Source organism: Barbus barbus (assembly GCF_936440315.1).
Source record: "Barbus barbus genome assembly, chromosome: 20".
NCBI lineage: Eukaryota > Metazoa > Chordata > Actinopteri > Cypriniformes > Cyprinidae > Barbus > Barbus barbus.
The window spans coordinates 17,271,178-17,291,505 of NC_136748.1; the positions used below are offsets into that span (position 1 = coordinate 17,271,178).

The 20,328-nt window shown below is 36.6% G+C and overlaps 1 protein-coding gene across 1 annotated transcript in view; it reads left to right on the forward strand.

The window, feature by feature from the left end:
* The first annotated feature begins 1,765 nt into the window (after positions 1 to 1,765).
* LOC306886615 (arf-GAP with SH3 domain, ANK repeat and PH domain-containing protein 2-like) overlaps positions 1,766 to 20,328 on the forward strand; it is a 30,375-nt gene continuing 11,812 nt past the window's right edge. The window contains exons 1-10 of the mRNA XM_079443877.1: positions 1,766 to 2,150; positions 6,898 to 6,970; positions 13,609 to 13,754; positions 15,676 to 15,750; positions 16,249 to 16,298; positions 16,432 to 16,555; positions 17,590 to 17,675; positions 17,985 to 18,060; positions 19,732 to 19,818; positions 19,999 to 20,108. Coding sequence (XP_079300003.1) covers positions 2,025 to 2,150; positions 6,898 to 6,970; positions 13,609 to 13,754; positions 15,676 to 15,750; positions 16,249 to 16,298; positions 16,432 to 16,555; positions 17,590 to 17,675; positions 17,985 to 18,060; positions 19,732 to 19,818; positions 19,999 to 20,108 — 953 coding nt within the window. The 5' untranslated portion in view covers positions 1,766 to 2,024. The remainder of the gene's footprint in view (positions 2,151 to 6,897; positions 6,971 to 13,608; positions 13,755 to 15,675; positions 15,751 to 16,248; positions 16,299 to 16,431; positions 16,556 to 17,589; positions 17,676 to 17,984; positions 18,061 to 19,731; positions 19,819 to 19,998; positions 20,109 to 20,328) is intronic.

Below are 20,328 nucleotides of genomic sequence, written 5' to 3' on the forward strand. Positions count from 1 at the left end.
AACAAGAACTTGCTGTTTAAGTTTTCACAAATGGCTTTTTTAAACTTTGCCTCACACTTCCTTTCACTCTTTTTCACCCACTTTCCTTCAGCGTGACGTCCACCCAGTTTCAACATTTCTGCTCAGACCCTTTCAACAAAGCTGCCACACAAAGAGGGGCCACAGCCAGGGGGAGAAAGAAAGTATTGTTTGGCCACAAAACCACCATTACATCAACAATAACTCATGAAGCCAATACAGAATATGAAGAGAATACTGTGTTGGGGATGGGGTGTACTTTGGAGAAATTAAGGTCACCAAACCAAGTTAACTTCATTTATTTGGGTTTAGTTATCTTATGAATAATGTCATTGCATGTTTGAACCAAGTTTGACCCAGAGGTAATTTTACAGTATCCTAGTTTATCGTATAAATCTCTCCATTTTACATATGGAGACATAGAAACATGTATTTAACTAATTTGATGATAGAGATTTTTGATAGAGAAGTTTGACTCAGTCCTTAAGGAAAAATAAGACAGAACGCAGGAAACAAATACATAGTGCAGGAATGCTGTTTTCATGCACACAGAGTCTGATGTAACAAGCCTTATCTCTCTTTAAACAGTCTGAAGGGTTTTTTTCATGCTTTTATTTCCAGCTATGAGGAACAAAATGCTGTCCAAAACGGTCTAATTTATTTATTCAAGCTAATCAAATTATACACTATGAAATACTTGTGCATACTACCTAGAGGGATAAAGTCGGATCTGATACCTGTCCAGCACATTGCATCAATGTAACATTATACTGTATTGTGAAAGGATAAGGTAAGGTGTGCAGCTTTTGAAAGGACACGGGAAGAACCGGCATACTTCTATGATATCTGACTGCAGGGGAGGTGGATGAGATAATTCACAATATTTGACTTATAAAAATTCTGTTAAAAATTCTATGGAATATTAGCACAAAGCCCTATGAGTTTCCGTTGCTCTGAAGCAACAAAGCAGCACTATTCAATCTGCCTTTTGAAATATAAAGGCTGCACATGAAAAGGCGCCAATTGTGTCAGTGAAGCAAACTTTTATATTTTTAATCAGGGGTGGGTTTCATTTAAACTTTAGACTGATAAGCATGTTCATTCATGCACATGTACAGCATTTAAGGAAATGGATTATTACACTTGAATAAAGAGGGAACGTGCATGCACAATCCTTTTCAATTGGCGCTATGCTCCAATGCTCCATTGAAGGCCCGTGCATGTGCACAATGCACTGATTATTATTCTGTCTATACAAATCAATTTACAAATAGAAACTAAACAAGTTCAAACAAGAAATCACATTTATGTTGCTTTATATTTGTTTTCAGTTAGCTATACTTGTTCCTTTGGATTAAAAGATTTAAAGCTAGCTAGGCTTTGAACTTGACATTGATTTTATGGATATGTTGTTATTTCTAAACCAATTTCATTAATGGCAAATATTAGGAGTATTGTAAGACACACTGACTTTTAAACAAAACAGTCTTCATACTGGCCTATATGAAAACGAAAGACAATATCGGCCTATTCAATTGGCTTCAATAGAAGTGTTACAATAATAAAACATACTAATTTCAAAAGGCATAATATTTCACACTCAAAAAACAAATGGAATCATGTTTCATTCTAAAAGCCAAAAAATGAATCTGAAGACTTGCATCCTTTGTCCGCGCGCTCTATTCATTTCGTCAGTGAATACAAACATTCACACGTGATGATGGAAAGACTCCCTCCCCTCGCGCTCAATCTGGACGCGGCACAGAGAAAGAAAGTAGGGCGCAGAGAAACTTTATCGTCTCTCTCACACGGCGGAATACGGAGAAGACAGACACTTTCGCCTTTTGTCGCAGATATGAAACAAGTTTTAATTCCCCTGCTTTGGCAATCACGCTCACTTGTGGATTTAGAGCACCTCATGGAGATGCACTTTGCTTAATCTTGAGGTGGTTGTTTTCACTACGTTTGCTGGGATTTTAAATTCCTCTGTTTGTACAACTGGAAACATGCCGGAGAAAATAAGTATTTCGGATTTCGTTTCTTTGGCGAAAGAGGACCTATCGTCCCCAGGAAGCTCTGGATTCCAGTCTAAAATGAGCGACTGTCGCAGCACCGTGGCCGCTCTTGAAGAGGTAAGGGCGCGTGCAAGCGCATTGTTTACCTGTGCGCAGGTGGACAACACCTGAGTGAATCTCTGTGAAAATCTCTGGCACAAGAAACCTTTTCCTTTGCACTCATGTCAAAACAATGTTATTTTGAATTCAGCCTAACTTAATGAAGATTTGGTGGCATATATTAACCTGTTCTGCGTGTGCACTTCGTAGGGTAATAAAATGGTCCATCCTTTTAATTATTAAATTCTTATCAGTCAGGGTCACCTTTTGAATTTAATTTATCTGAAAATAAACTAAAAAAAATATTAAAGTTGCCAAGGTTAGTTGAGCATGTCCATAATGTAAACTACACCTGTTGGTTACTCAAGGAGGACACCTGTGTGAACAACAGAACTGACCTTTTGCCATTTAGTAAACTGTTGCCAATTAATCTTTTTATAAGCAATAGTGGTTTGAATTGCCAGTTGTACACTTTATGGGTTCATCATGTTATGAGGATGGCACAAGAGTCACAATAAGGAAGAGACTGTTTTCAAGTGGCCAAGTAAACTTGCTCGGGGCGCTTGTATGTTGAGTAATTGTTGTCTTCAGTCTTGAACAGCAAGACTGGAATGACGGTGGCACAAACACATTATCTTTTCACAGCTGCATCATTTCATTGAGGAATAGTGTTAATATAGTTAATTACAGAAAAGCAGGACTGATAAACAGTCTTATAAACCTAATGTGGGTCTTTAGCCGCCAGTTCATCTATAGGCATTTGTGTGGAAATTAAAGGAGAATAGAGAAACTCTGCCAGCAAGTGATAACGCATGGGCATGTCAGGACAGTGGTAGCCTTTCATTTGTTTCCGCCTTTTCGTGGGAAATGGTTTATGGGTTTTTCAGGAATTTCAGTGTTCTAGATCAGTTATTCTCACCCAGAGGGACAGGGCCCACTAGGGGGCCTCAACAAACTTTCAAGGGGGCCGCAGGATGACACAAAAAGTATTTAAATTAATACATTTATATTAATATACTAAAAGAAGTAAACTCTAAATTAAAAAGCTAAAATCCCCCCCTCAATGATTGTTGTTTTTATTGAAGAACATGGTTCTCCAAATTTCTGGAATGACAGAATGAATCGTAGTTAATAACAATACTCACAGTTTATATTAATAAAAAGTTTTCAAACAAGCAGCAGAAAACAGAAAATATCATACTGTATAATGGGGTGCTTTTGAATATTGTTCTGCACAACAAGGGTTGTTTAATTCAAAAATGTTGAGTATATCTGCTAGATAGATGCGTTGAAAGCCTTGCAAGAATGGTCTTACTTTTTCAAGGGCTATAGATTAATAGGTTAGTTCACCTAAAAATGTAATTTCTGCCATCATTTACTCACCTACCCCTGTTCCAATCTTGCTTGACTTTCTTACGTGGAACACAAAAGCAGATATTTAGCAGAATGTCCAAGCTGCTTTTTTCAAAGTAGATAGGGAACAGGGACAATCATGATCACCATTCATTGTGTGGGAGAAAAAGCTGCTTGGGCGTCCAGTTAGATGACTCCCATTGTGTTTTACACAATAAAGAAAGTCAAACATTTTTGGAATGACATCAGAATGAGTAAACTGTTAATTGGGGTGTAAATGAAAAAATGATTAAAAAACGCCTTAATGCAGCATTTGAGCAACACAAGGAGTTATGAAACTAATACATAGGTGTTTGTGGAAATATTCTTTAGAATTATCACAGAATGAGAAGATGGAAGTAACTTTAGTTTCCTTGAATGAGTCAGAGATGATTTTGTCATAGTATACTATTTTGTTCAGGATTATAAATTTGCTGCTCAGTTCCTAATGTTGTGGATATCCCGTGCATGTCCAGATTACTTGTGTAAATCTATCAATTTGTAAGTGTTACAGTCTTTCAAAGCTTCAAAGTTGAGGGTTAAGTGTGTTTGATGTCCAGGGGCAACGTGTGCTTATTACTGAGTGTGTTTTCATCAAGGTTAGTGTTTGAAGACTTGTTTGGGTTTGAGAGGCAGTTTGTTTTATTTCCATTCGCTGAGACTCTGGCTGATAGCTGGCAGCATGTTGAATGTTCTGCAGGAGGAGGCCACGGACATACAGAAACCCCCAGGACAGATTAGTTTGCAATGCAAACTTTTGATGATTATTGAATTATGCTTTATATGTTATGTTTGTATTTGTATGTGTGTGTGTGTGTGTGTGTGCTTGTTTGTCATCATACAGCACTTCACATCTGATGTAAGCACTTACCCACTGCAGTCATACCTCGGGTCAGCAGATTTGTTGTGACTAATGCATTTATTTTGGCCGTCCTCACTCCCTTTGAGCATAGTATAGCTGACTCCCCCAGCCGCTAACAGGACCACGTATCCTAGTGTCGTCAGTTCACTGAGGTTTTAGTGACCAGTGTTTGAGAGGTTAGGGGGCAGTGAACTTTACTTTTTAAACTTGAAAAATTAACTTTTTCATTTGGTGCTACACATGCTAAAGATTATGTATTTATTGTTCCACTGATGCAGACAGATAGAATATTTGTACTAACATTCATAATGCCATTATTCACTATAATTAATGTTAGAGATGTGGAGAAAATATGATGAAGCTACTCTTTTAAAAACATCTTCACAATGCAAGCTATTAAAGTAGATATGCTGAAGTTAAGTTATCTTTTTACATAATGATCAGATGATATCATTTATTTTATTTAGTAGTATTTATTAGGCATAAAACAATAAAGATCATCATTAGAGTTACAGCTTTCAACTTGACACAAATTTACATTAAATAATGAAAAATATATGGCTGCAAAAATAGTGTTTCACAGGGCCTTGAAGATATCAATGAGCCATTTTTGTTCAGACAGAACATCAAAGCTAATTATTTTAGTTTTATATGCTGTTGAAATATAATATGTAAATGTAAGGCCTCTACTTCACTTTGACATCCATCATGTGGGGTTTAAATCCCCCCAAACCCACTCTTTTGAAGTCTTAGATATAATGGCGATGAACCTTTTTGAGAGAACTTTTATCCTGAGACAACCACAAACACACTCAAAAGGGCACTTTCAAGCGTATTTATTATGTACTTGAAATCCATACCTTCTTTTTTCTGGCACTAGATGTTTGTACGTGGGAAGTGCCCATTGATTAAGTGGTTTGTCCTCCATCTGTTTCAATGTTGTTGAAAGAACACTTGATAAGAGATTTGGCAAAAACCCTAAGGTCGAAGCACTGCTCAGGTTTTTCCTCATACCAGGAAAAGCTGGAAAATGAAACTAAATGCCTTGTAAACTGGGAAAAATAATTCTGAGTTATACTTCACTGGATCCCATAAGTCTATGTGTCTGGGATGTTGCCCAAAAAGCTACAGACAGAAACAAAACAGAACAGAACCAAAGAAAGTTAGTCTTGGCACTGATTTATTAACATCGATCAGACTAAACAATCTCTGGCAGATAGCAGCAGGCGTACGTCAGTGTGTTGTAAGGTTGCACACTCAAGGTGGTTTAAAACCCTTCATTGTCATTCATATTCACATTCAGGTTTCATGTTTTTATTCTTTTTTTTTTTATTAACAGAAAAAATACAATTAAACAAAGGGTTGAACCTTATTAAGGTACAATAATCAAAACAAAAATATACTAAAATATAAATAAAAAGGCACAAATAATAAGATAAATAATAGAACAATAATGGAAATAAAACAATGAAAATAAAATCTATATGATTCTCAGTCTATCCTGAACCTCTGGACCTAGCTATTTGCCCCTCAACCCATACTATCTTATACAGTGTAAGTACACCAGTTATTCAGTAAAAAGGAATGCTCATTCAAATACAAATTTTCCCTTAAAAATAATCTCTTGTAAACTGGTTGGAAGATGTTCCATAACAAGCCCCCACATCTCTTCAAACATGGCACTGTCTCCCCTAACCACAGCAGTTAGTCTCTCCATAGGCAATATTCTGAAGATCTCTCGATACCAAAGGGAAAGTGATGGGGGTCTAGAGTGAATCCACTCAATAAGGATGCATTTTCTAGCGAGTAACAGGAGCTTATTGCAGAGTAGAAACCGGTTAGCAGTTAAAACAATGTCTTTTGCTGGCAAGCCAAGTAAAAAAAAACCCAGGGTCCTTGGTAAAGTTTATTTTAAAAATGTCCCCCATCTTCCGTACCACCCCATCCCAAAACTTTGTGATGACTGGACATTGCCAAAAACAATGCATCAAAGTTCCAATTTCACACTGACATTTATTACATAATGGAGAGTGATTGCTAATCATCTTATTCAGAGTTTGTGGGATGTTTTCATTCTTAATAGACACTTTCTGACCAAAGAAGTTAAACGAACTGATGTGATTCAATCCTAATAAACCAAAACATTATTTAAACCACTGATATTTGAACTCAGGTTAGATTCCCACGGAGGTGTGTCTCTTTCTGTCTTCTGCACTAATTCTTTACTGTAAATAGTGTCTGTTCTGAGTCATTAAGAGTTGTCGTTGTCTATCGTAAGGCTTGATTCACCAGTGCTTCACAACTTACCTGTTCTGACATCACGGCGGCCTGACGTGATAGACTGCTTTTCTATTCTGATGTTTGTTCGGTAAAAAGTCAAGTGTTGCCCCGCAACCAGTTAAACATTTTTGTGCCAATGATTACATGAAGTTGAAGAGAGTAGTTGATGCTGATGCTAGTAATGAATTTCTATTCTAATGTTTTTCTCATTTCTCTGCTGTCTTCCACCAGTCTCTAGAGCAGGACCAGATGTCTCTACAGAGGATGAAGAAAATTGTGAAAGCCATTCACAACTCTGGACTCAGTGAGTGCAGTCTTATTTTTTGGAACTTTGTGTTCCTCTTGTTTGCTGAATTATTTCATTTAGTACAGTGCTTCTCAACCTTTTTAACTCCCAAGAGTTTTCATTGTCCACAGCAATATGTGAAGGCTCAACACTCCTAGTTTCTATAAGTTAAATAGCAGGATTTCAGACCTTTTAAGAGCTGAACTTTCTTCAGGGATCCTACCTGTTTGAATGAAGATTATGAAGGATTTTACACAGTTTCTACCAAATTAAATATGTTAGAGCTTGGCAAAACTACAAAAAGATGTATATTTGATGTTAAAATATTTTGTCACACCTTATTTAAGGTCAAATTCTCACTATTAACAAACCACTAACTATGACTTGACTATGACTAGAACATAAGCAAAAATATGCATAGAATGAGGTGGCTTTTTAGAGATCTTTGGGAAGCCTGGTTCACTTAGTATCACTTATTCAAACCTCAGACTGTTACATAAGAGTCATCTTTTGATGCCATAAAAATGCTTAGTTAAATTACAGTAGTCGTTAAAATGAAAGTAAGATTTGTGAAAAAAGTCTTCTAAAAACACATTTCCTAAAAGAATTGCATTGAGGTTGTTCTTACTTTTGCTGTCTTACTCTCTCTGTCACACAAATGAAAGATGACAGAAATTGGGGCCCTGACTTGTACAGACATCACAACCACTAATCTCTCAAATACAGAGCAGATTGTGTGTTTTCCTGTTTTTGACACTGAGTCAGAGTGTAGAAAATAACAACCACTGAAACTTGCTTCACTGTTTTATTGAACCTCAGAGTTCTCCTAATGACCTTATGCTGTGTGAAACACATACAGATTCAGTGCCTTATTTTGTCCACCCTGCACAACGCACGTGGCCACCGGTTACACCTCTGTAAGCAGTTTGGCTGCATGTACACTGAAACTTTATCACACGATCAAACTTGTACTTTTAATTTTTTTTACTATCAGCGTCTTTACCCTACTGAACTGTCAGGGGGATATCAGTGTGCTCCTCCTCCCTGAAATGAGAAATTGCCCCACAGACCTGGCCAATACACTATTTATAATGTTATGTTATGCTTACAAAAGTCCAGACTGGAATGATCATGGTTTCTGGGAAACGTGTCTCAGATCTTCCTGCTTCTCATTTCTGAGGGCGCATGCCCCATTTCTCAATTCTGTGAGTCACAGTTCAGTTAACCGCAAAGGAGACCCTATGTTTTATCATCTCCCCCCTCGTCGTCACTCGCTCTCTCTTTCTTTTAACTGAAATCAGATGTCTCATTCCGGTAACACTAATGAGGGGCCTCAATTTCCTGCCCCTGTGTGTTTGTGGTGGAGCTAAGCTTGGCTTAGGAGTGAGACCAAACCTGAACCTGATAAAATCACCGCTCTTTCTGATTCACCCCATCCTTCTCACTGTGGTGGGATATAGTTGTTTGTGTGTGAGAAGTTGTGGATGCTGTTTTGTAGCTCATATCAATGACTCAGAGCTAGTGCATTTATCAGTTCAGTGCAGCGTCAAGCAGGTTTATTAGTCTTTAGAGCTTTTACTCTTTTTCTGTTTAATCATCCTGGTTAGAAACTAGTGTTTGAGTCCAGAGTCCATGATGATTTTGGGGTCAATATATATAGATAGAAATGTCTTTTTGTTGTTTTGTTAGTGGTTAGCTTTACTATTAGTATTTTTCATACTTTCTGATACAGATGTGAACAAATCTGAGTCACTTTGGAGTGAAATTCATTGTACACTGTTGGTGCTGTCAAAATCAATGATGCACCAAATCCATGTTTTATCATGTAGATTTTTTTTAACGCATTTTATTTTTTAATTTTATTTCTAGAACCCTATTTACGACCTGCCAAAGTTAATGAGCGAATCGGTATCATTTAAAAATGGCCTAGTCTAGTGTTATTGCTATCAAGTTGCATTTTCTCTCTTTATTCAGGTGGGTTGTTAATATACCATATATTGAAAACTAAAATTTATTTATGGAAGTTTATTTGTGGACTTTGTTTAATTAATGTTGGAGTTATGAAAATGAATGTTAATTTTAGTTTGTTTTTGTAAGTTATGTATGTATTTTCGTCTGTTGAGCAATAAAAACTCATGTTCAGTGAGGGTTGGAATATTTTTATGAATGAGTGCACTTCAGGTATGATAGGGGACTCTATGAAGGTTATTTAGGGAGCTGTATATTTAGTCTAAATGTGTGTCTGTCTGTAATCTAAACAGACAGATAATTGTTGTAATCTAAACAAATATGTCACAGTTAAAATGAAACCAAAAGCTATTGACCGTGGACTAAATGTTGCTGAAGACATGCAAACACGAACACAGATGTGGCAGATGCTTTAAAGTGTTGATATAGAGGTCAGTTTTCTAAAAACCCAGGAACAGGATCTGCTTCAAGGTTCATTTTAGCTTCACCTATCGTCTCTGGAACAGATCAGGGTATCAAACATGCCAAAAAATGAATTAACAATACAAATTCAAATTGTGTGTCTGAAAGTGCTCACAGATGCCTGTTGAGAAAATAAAACTGTTTCCAGATCAGGGAAGGTAGGTCCTTAGAGTGCTTGGCGCCTGCGAGTGAAATGCAGTATTGTTTGAGCTGGACTGACTCACTGGAAAAACACTGTTGATTGAAGTCCACAGAAGAGGAAGTGTCTAGTTAACTAACTCCAGAAAAAAAATCCCCCATATTTTTTTTGTGATAGTGATGCTAAATTAATTTAGTTGTTTGTCCTGTCTTGAAAAACGGAGCTCAACCCAAAACCAGATAATGCAAGTTTATTTATTAAGGAAGTGGTCTTACATTTCCAGAATGTTTCCATTTCCATTAGAGTCTAGACCGATATCCTGATAGATAATAATATGCTAACATGAGGATTTCTCCTGTTTATTTTTAATGTCCTTTTGACACTGCAAAGTAATTTATTCAGGTGAAATGGGATCAGGGCACAATGCATATGATGCACCCAAGTAGGATGTATTCCTTGATCAACGTCCTTTGTTTTTCCTGGAACTGTTTCCTGATCAACCAATCAAAGCCTAACACAACCCCTAGAAATGAGAGGGCAATGATCACTTGATAGGAATGTTGTTTATGCAGAGACAGAGAATTTCAATCCAGGAAAATGTGTACATCATGTTTAGCTATAGCACTGAATGCTGATTCCATGGACGCTCTCTTGGAAAGTCCAGCATGTGCTCCCACAAATACTTGTGATCATCATAAGTGAGGATGGTTTGCCTTTGCTCTGGCTCTCATCTAAGTGTACCTGTTTATTTTATAGCTGTGGAGCTGAGAGCTCTTTGATCTGTACTAGTGCAGTCTGAGCCTGTGGTGTTTGTGTTTTCTTTCCAGGAGCTCACTGTGCTTCAGCTGGTATCTTTTTCACTGTATCTCAAAATCCTGTTTTCCTCTATTCATTTGATCATGTGGTGAGGTCTGTAGGGTCACACGGTTTCAGAAGATAGATAAAGGTTATCACGTTTAAAAATCTATTTTCTTAATTAATACTCAAATTTTTCCATTGCTGTTCAAGCGTTTGGTGTAAGATTTAGTTTTTTTAAATAAATTAATATTCATCAAGGATATGGGATTAACTTTGTGCCAATTAAAATGAATGTAATTTTCCAAGAAACTTATGAAAATATAAACTGGAACTGATGTCGTGGCCTAATGGATAGAGATTCAGACTTGTAACCTGAAGTTCGTGGGTTCGAGTCTCAGGTCCGGCAGGGATTGTAGGTGGGGGAGTGAATAACTGCTCCGGGTGTATGTACACTACTGTGTGTGGATGGGTTAAATGTAGAGCACAATTCCGAGTATGGGACACCATACTTGGCCACACACCACTTCCCTTTCCTTCAGACGTCAAGAAAGTCTCACTCCAGCCAGGCAATCAAGCTCATTTCATTACATATTCCACACAAAAGAACGTTCTTGCTACCAATTGTTTTTATCACGCTGATAATTTTGTTTAGTTATTTTATTAAGTTAACATTATCATCTAACATTTAAAATTGGAAATACATTAACAATGATTAACTCTTTCAAGTCTGACTTTTATAAACCTGTTGAATGAATGTAAATGAAATATGAAATAATTAAAATAAATTTATATTCTTTATTGTCATTATAGCATGTACACAAGTATCAAAGTGAATCGTTCCAGATGTTTATGACTTTCTTTCATGACACAAACACAAAGACTTTTAAGAAAATAATCCATCTCTGAGAATCCAAATGACACAAGTGGATGCACGAATGACAGCTGAACAGAAGCGATTGTTAATAGTCAGAAGTTTAAATTATTAGTGTTTTTCTTATCTGTTGTTTTACTTCAAAAAATATTGATTTAACCACTGGTCAGATGGATTAGTGTCACGGTCATTGTGTGTGATTTTTAAAGCATCTTTAGGACTCACAAAGATGGATTATTTGCCTAAAAATCTTAATTTGTGTTTACCTGTCCAGTAGAAAGAAAGTAATATGCATTTGGGACAGCATGAGGGTGAGTAAAAGATGAGAGAAGTTTTATTTCTGGGTGAACTATCCCCTTAACAATCGTATGCTGTTGGTTTGCTAATTCAAGATCAGCATAGACTAATAAGAATAAAGTACAACCTCTTGTGAATTGTTTTTGTTTTAATCTAGAGCTCCAGAGAAATTAAAATATTTGCATAATATCAGTTGTCTGAAGATCAAGATCCCAGTCATTCAAAGGTGATGTGTCTGAACAAAATAAGATTCTTATCTGATGAGGGCAATGGATCTCTGGTACGACCACTGCATCCTCTGGGTCAGCATCAGAAGTTTGTTTATGGAAAAGTTGCTCCGCTCCCTGGAAATTGAGAAAGATGTATTATAGTCTAACAATACCAGCTGCTTTGAACTCCCATGACACATTTCAAACTTAGAATATTTCAAACAAATAAATACACAATATAATTATTTAATTTGATATATATTAGTAATTTTAACTTAGTAATAAATACATCAAAATGATGCACCATTTGTCATCTGTAATACCGTTGTGTAACCGTTAGATGGCTGTATAGCCCTATATATCCATGACTGTGTATACCCTAGTTGCTAGAAACGGATTTCAGTCATAATTATTTGTATTAGGTTGTGCATTTGGATACATATTTAGGCATTATTAAAGACTACTTTTTTGTCAAAGTTTGTTTGTTTCCTGCCCCCCCAGAATGTTCATCTGAAGTGACCATTTTTGCATTTTTATTATTAGTCAAATCTGGACACAGAAAAAGCATGGTTAAAAAGGCTTTACATTGCCAAAGTTGACAGAGCAATGATTGACAGTGCACTTGTAAAATAGCATCGGTCATTGTCAGATACAGTACATTTAGTACTGTACATTATGCTATGTGCTGGGGGGAAATATGAACTAATCGAAGCAAATATGATCTAATTGAAGGCTATAACTGTATGTGGATTACCAGGTCCAGAAATGATTGGGCTGAATCAAGACAACTTACCGTGAGTATCCTGATAACGACGATGATTGATGATAATGATGATATCATTCGCAGTGCTATTCCTAAGAAATCATCTCAACAATGTAGTGTAGCAGCAGAACAATACTGATAAAATAATAATAATTATATATTATTTTATATCATTAAAATGTAATAGGAAGCTGCTAAGAGACGCTCACATCCACACTGGGGGCGCAACACTGACGTCTTTACTTCCAGGTCAAGAAGCTGTCAATCAAAAACTCAATAGCCAATGAGAACACACCGCTGCTAGCCCCGCCCCCACAAGAGATTTGTGCCAGAATGGCGAACAAAAACTTTAGAATCGTAATTGAAAACTCTGGAAGCGTATTTTTAAATACAGATCAACGAACGAAAGAGGAGAAAACAGTCAAAACATGCCGTGTATTAAAAACAAAGTCAAATATTTTGCATGCAATTATTAATTTTTTCAGTTTCAGAGACATTTTATTCCATTTCAATTTATATTTTCATACGTTTCTTGAAAAATTACATTCATTTTAATTGGCACAAAGTTAATCCCATACAAGGATACATTAAATTGATAGTCATAGTAAAGACATTTTATAATGTTAGAAAAGATTTCTATTTCAAAGAAATCCTTTTGAATTTTGAAGTATCTTGAAAATCTGTTCAGTTTCCACAAAAATATGAACCAGCACAGCTGTTTTCAACACTGATAATAAGAAATGTTCCTGTAGCACCTAATCAGCATATTAGAATGATTTCTGAAGGATCATGTGACACTAAAGACTCATCACTGATGAAAATTTAGCTTTGCCATTACAGGAATAAACTACATTTCAAAATATATTAAAAATGTTTCACAATATTACTGAGCAAATGCAGTACATACTCTGACAGTGTTTCAGACTGAACTATAGAGGCTTTACACAATCCTGTCAATTCCTGATGGATGAAATCAAGTCCCACTCTACGTTTGTTTTCATTGAATATCCTGTTTCTCATGGAATTGTGTAACATTACAGAAGAAAAGTGGCCTCCAAACACAGTTTTGTATTAATTTCTAGTTTCTCTGGTTTTCTGCAGAGAGGTCACAGGATTGTCTTGTTTATGATTGTGATGTTGTGTTTCCAGATCATGTGGAAAGTAAGGAACAGTACACAGAGGTTCTAGAGAATCTGGGCAACAGTCACCTGACGCAGGATAATAACGAGATCTCCACAGGCTTCCTGAACCTGGCTGTGTTCACTCGAGAGATCACTGCACTCTTCAAAAACCTGGTGAGCATGACACCATTCTGAAACTACAAACTACAAATACTGAACGCAATAAAAGGGACATAAGCTGAATATTGTTTTTTTTAAATTCCAATTAAAGCCCATTTCTTTCAGCAGAGAAAACGGATATATTGTAGTCAAGTATTCATGTCAAGTTAGTTTCTCATATCAGTCCTAAATCTACTGACAGCTTTTTGAGGGAGTTTTAAGTCAATAGTGGAAATAAGAATTTGTGCAGACTTCATTTTTGCTATCATTAAATTATATATCAACATAACATCTTATATATCAACATTGGCCATTAAAAAGCACATATCGGTTTACCCCCAAATTTAGCTTCCAGGTGCAGCATAAAGTTCAGTGAAGCGCAAATGTTGATTACCTGTATAATTCAAGGCCAACATGAATATTTTTCCACATTTGAGAGGAAACTATTCAAGTAATGTCTGTCCAGTATATTATTCAAAAAGCACCTTTGGGTGTGTGCCTTGTCTTCTGGATATATTTCTGAATAAGAAACAGCAGACTTCCAGCTGTACAAAGTACACGGGGCACTGGGAGAGGTAGTTTTGTGTGTGTGTGTGTGTGTGTGTGTATGTGTGTGTGTGTGTGTGCATCTTTATGTGGTTTATGAGGACACAAATTTGTATAATGACATGGGTATGACAGAGGTATTACAATATGAAGGTGGTTTATGAGGACACTGCCTATGTCCCTGTAATTCAAAAGGCTTAAAAAACATACTAAATGGTGTTTTTTTGAAAATCTAAAAATGCACAAAGTCTCCTGTGAGGGCTAAGTTTAGGTGTAGGGTTGGTGTAGGGCAATAGCACACACAGTTTGTTCAGTATAAAAACCATTACGCCTATGGAGAGTCCCCATAAACCACAAAAACCAACGTGTGTGTGTGTGTGTGTCAGTCAACAGGGGTTCAACAGCTGCAGGCGAGGGCCCCTCAAACCACAGAGCCCAGAACCCTCCCACTGATAGTTTCTATGGTGATGGTAATTTATACCAGACCCGAGAGCACGAGTGGATAGCGTCTGACCACTGAGCTGTCAATCAAACAATCACCAGGGACAGGAACCTCAACTTAAAAAATACAACAGAAACTCTGCTAAGAAAATAAACTCCATTAGATTTAGTGTCCTTGTGTGGGGGCTAAACTTTCCATATTTATAACATCCATTTTGCAAGGTTAGAAATCCTTATCCAGCACCATTATGAGGTGACTCACATGATTATTTTTAATTTACACTCTTGTGTAGCACATTATCTATTTAATTTTTTGTGTGTAAGTGTTTACTTGGGTTTAAGTATCTTTTTTTTTTTTAAGTGGTCAAGCAAGTTTTTTTTTTTAATCATTCAGTACCAATACCTGTCTCTATACAGCACAGTGGCTGATATAATATATATAATATATAATAAACACACTAATAAAAAAAAATAACAATGTTGTCAGTACATTTAAAACTGACATTTAAAGGGGAAATTTGTCCGAAAGGCTGTCCATTGTTTGAAATGATTCGGTCTGATTCTTCTTTCGTCCTGCAGTGGGTTTTTCCTCGCACATTCTTTCCTAAGGAAGATTTATACTTGCTCTGCACTTTTATGAACTTGGCCAAGGAGAAATCCCAAACAGAATTTTACCTTTTGCAATTTTATAATGCAGATTTATGGTTTGCGAGCATTTGTACATCCAGACTAGGCTTTATAGGGAGGGTTATGCCTTGCAGGGTAAAAATGTGAGCACTCACTTTGAAAAGTGAGTTAGAGTTTACATTAACATTTGCACTATGTTCTGGCTGACTTTCATGTTTTTAGTTTCTCTCTGGTTTCTGTCTCTGTTAAATTATTTCTACATACCTGTTTGTTCTCAAGTGTGTGTCTGCCTGAATTTGTGTTGTTTCTGATGGTTCTTTAGGTGCAAAATCTGAACAACATAATTTCTTTCCCTCTGGAGAACGTGCTAAAGACTGAGCTGAGAGACAGCAGGCTGGTTAGTGAGAAACCTGTGTCACACTGTCATCATACTAGACTAAAACATCACCTTAAACCCCAATTTAATTGATAATTGAACTCCAATTAAAGATCTGAGAAAGCTAAGGAAATAAAATTCATCCCTTTAAAGAGTCAAAAGTGCGTCATGTTGTTTTGTAACAAGGTTTGAGAGATGTAGCTTGTTTAGGGTTGTGTTTTTGAATGTCAGAAACGCAATAGCTGCACCACACCTTTCTTTATGAGTTTAACCGGTATGATGAGTGAAGACATATTGCAGGGCTCTGAGATCAAGTTTTGATACACGCCCTGATATTATTACTTACACAATATTAATTGTCTACAATGAGGTGGCCTTTGTTATTGCATCACACTTTTAAGACAACACAGTGTGAACTTTTTTATGTGTGTGTGTCTGTGTATATATATATATATATATATATATATATATATATATGCACAAAATTCTTTATTCTTATATTGTATTTTTTTCTCTCAGGAGCTGAAAAAACAGATGGAGAAAAGCTGGAAGGATTATGATGCTAAAATGTGAGTTTCAGAGTCCAACTGTTCGCCTGGTACACAACTTCCTATAACATTTAATACAAGACCACCAGTTAAACTAGTTTCTCATTATGTTCTTTTGTCTTTTTATTCATTCGTTTTCACTTTGGCTTTTCAGAGGCAAGCTGGAGAAAGAAAGGAGAGAGAAACAGAAACAGCATGGGATGATCCGGTTGGAATCAACAGACACAGTGGAGGACATGGAAAGAGAGAGAAGGAACTTCCAGCTGCAGATGTGTGAGGTATAAGAGGCGGCCGGTTAACAGACTATGAAACGTGTGCAAAATGAACCTGACCAAGACCACATTGTGTGATCGTCTCAATGAGAATAAGTGCGGTTATTGCAGCTGTATGTGTGTGTCTTAGCAAGTCATTCCTGGGTCACCTCAGATTGTTAACCTCTCTGTGGTATTAAACATACTCTTTGTAAATTCAATAAGTGTGTGGCAGTTTGTGCAGTCACCTAAAACCAAAAAGATTTGGGGTGTTTTTGAGAGAGGCACTCTTGTTTGAGGCCACATTGTGTTTGTGTGTGGTTATTGATGACCTCACTCCACATGTCTGTGGCGATATGTCCAATTTCCATATACTGTGTGCGTGGCAGGTAGCAGGACTGGGGAAATTTGGGCTACGCCAGCTGTGGTAATTGAAAGAATAAGGAAAGGAGGAGTAAAGTGGGAGGAATAATGAAAGAGAGGGGGATTTTCAGTGTCCTACAGTGCTCCCTTTCCCAGCCACAGAGCTCCAGATGTCTCTACTTTGCTCTCTTTTTATAGTGGAGACATGCGTTATTTCTTCCAAACCTGACCGACCATGTGACCATCGTTAACTTTGGAAAGTTCCTGTATCCATACATGCATAGAGTAAATTTTAATTTTGAACAGATTGCTTAGAAACAGAATGTTCAGAATCTTATGCAGAACTAGATCATTTAGTTTCACCAGATAATTTAGTCTTTTTTCCGTTCATAAAGCTAGAATACACTGGGAGAAAAGCTAAATCATCAGAGTCTGTTTGAATCATACACTACACGATTATCTGTGAAATCTGACAGCCCAAAGTCTGCAGACTGGTTTTGGCAACTAGCATTGACTCCTCCAGAATGCAAATCATTGCAAAAAAGTTGTGTGGTGCATTTTACCCTTTAATTCATGTTTGTTCTGAATTCATCTGCTTTAGCTTTGTGCTGAGTCACAATGTTGGGACACAACAGTGGGATTGACCTTTGACTGTTGACGAATGACCGACTTTTTTTTCTCTCTCTCTGTTTTGACAGTATTTATTGAAGATTCAGGAGCTGAAAGTTCGTCAAGGTCCAGATCTTCTGCAGAGCCTAATCAAGTACTTTCAAGCCCAACTTAAGTAAGTCTAAACCAAATTTAGATCCTCTAGAAGCACCAGCTTCCTTTTCAGATGTAGATTTAACCTAAGTTGGTTTCAGTACAAAACTACACTTTTCACATTACACTTAAGTCTGGGTTAAGGCCCCTTACAAGACAGGGTTCAGCATAGGAATCTGAAAGGAATGTGAATAACTGTACAGTGAAATTTAATCCCGCTAATCATTTAACAACTATGTTTATAATGATTGAATTTCTGTGGCTTTGTGGGTGTGTGTATTGATGTCACAGATATTTGAGATGGCTAAACACAGCGATTGTGTGTTCCCAGTTTTTTCCAGGATGGACTGAAGGCTGCAGAGCATCTGGGTCCATTTGTGGAGAAGTTAGCAACCTCTGTACATACGGTAATAGACATGTCAATCCCAGTATCTTTGTAGACAGAATAACATACATAAAAATATATTTTAATATATTCATAAATTTCATGTATTTTTGCTGTAGATTGTAAAGGGCAACTCTAACTGGATGGATTGCTTTCTTAGATTTATTAGAGAAAAGATAAGCAGACATAATGACATCTTGTTTTTTTCTTCTTTTTTTGTAATGCAGAATGTCAGACTATGTGCGCAGACACATACACACCTTCAGTGTTTTGAAATTATCTCGCTTCTCATGTTAGTCATGAACTAAACAACTACATTACTAACATGATGAAATAAGACTTCAAATGCCGTTCGAGGAAGATTTATCATAAACACTTTACCATTGATTTTACATGTCTAGTCTGGCTGATACGGTTAGTTTGAAAGACTGTTACATTTCATACATTTATTTGTACTGAATATCATGTAAATCTTTTTTTTACACACATTAGCTTTGTTAAAAATCTAGTCAGCAGCCTTTAATACATCATAGATGGCTTCAAAAAGTATGTTGCCACCTTTTTCCTCTTTTAAAGTCTGATTGCATGTATCTTTTGAAGAGAAAGAAATCCCAAAATACATTTCAACAAGATTTGTGAAAGAATAAAATACTCAATATGAAGGATGCGTAATGAAAAATATGAATAAAACAGTTTAATATGTTACATATGTGTGCTAGGTAGCTAATTAAAGTGTATAGTTTAGCGACATGTTAACGACAAGCTATGTTGCTTGTATTATTCCTTTGCACTGACTGTATGATGTATGACACACAAATTTGCAAAAGTCAGTTTCATGATGGTTAGGATACTCCCTTAGAAAACTGCTTCCTATGTATGCAGCAGATGGCAAGGAAACCTAGAAAATTTTGGACCCAAGATTGATTTTTGATCAAGATTCATATTGATTGCGTCTAGATTCTTAGATTTCTCACCTCAGTCTCCCTAAAGAAAAAAACAAAAGCTGTTTTAAAACATTATATTCAGTATTTATCAGTTGATGTTTCCCAGCAGCATTATTATTCTTTCCTCAAGTCTTGTCTGGTCATGGATGTAGAGAGATTTGATATGGTCTAGAGTGAATATCACACAACAAAAATAGTGTTCACTAAATGATCTTTCTTGTATTAAAGTTTGTCATTTAGTTGATACTATGAGGAGCAGGCAGGATGGGGCATGTGGAATTGGTGTTGAGATGACCGTGTTTTATAACAGAACTGGTTCGGGTAATGTTTCTAAAGTGACATTTCTCGTGTTTCAACTTGCTCTCTTTTGATCATAACGCATCAGCATTTGGCACATAAATGGAAATGAAACTCAAAAATGAAACGACCACAATCCAGCTTTCCAAAAGGAATAATTTCCTTTTAAAAATACTATGGAAACCGGTTGAAGAAATTGCTGGAATTTTGTACTGGGGGCCAAAGCCATAATTTAAACAGGCTTTGAGTACTGCAGTATTTCTGGCTGTGTTGGTATGGTCCTGGGCTTGATTACAAAACGAAGGGATGTGTTCCAGTTTAAGCCTGTAAACTGCTCAGTTATAAAATGTATTTTTGTTTATGTGTATAACTTATGTTAACTAATCACAAGACCAGTCACATTGTGTTGCACAAAAACAAGCCCCATATCACTTTATTGTGATTGTTCACAGGTTCGTCATGAGCAGGATGAAGAAGTAAAGCAGCTCTCTCAATTGCGTGACTCACTCAGAACACAACTACAGGTTGATGGCAAAGAGGTAATACCCAAAATAAACACAACTCCCAGAATGCACAACTTCTAGCTCAAAGTAATGCATTTTCTTCAGAAGATGGATAGAAAAAGAGCTCATCTGTGGCATTAAAGACTATATTTCAGCAAGTACAGATATGAAGATTATGATAGCAATTATAATAAATGTTGTTCTGTGTCTTTACAGGATTTTCTAAACCGGAAGAACTCTGGCCATGGATATAGCATCCACCAGCCACAAGGCAATAAGAAATATGGCACAGAGAAATCTGGATTTCTTCTAAAGAAGAGCGATGGGCGAGTTAAACATTACTGTCTACTTCCCCAAGTTGAGAAGGTCACAAATCCCCTAAAAACAACAACAGACCTACTGTTTATTTTTATTACCTGGGCTTATTCAAGGTTTTCCAGACATGATGCAGTATTCAGCTCCTGTTTGCTTTTAGTCACATGGGATGAGTGTGTTTCTCAGGAAACACTCTCCACACTGCTCTCAGTGTATGTAATGATATATATG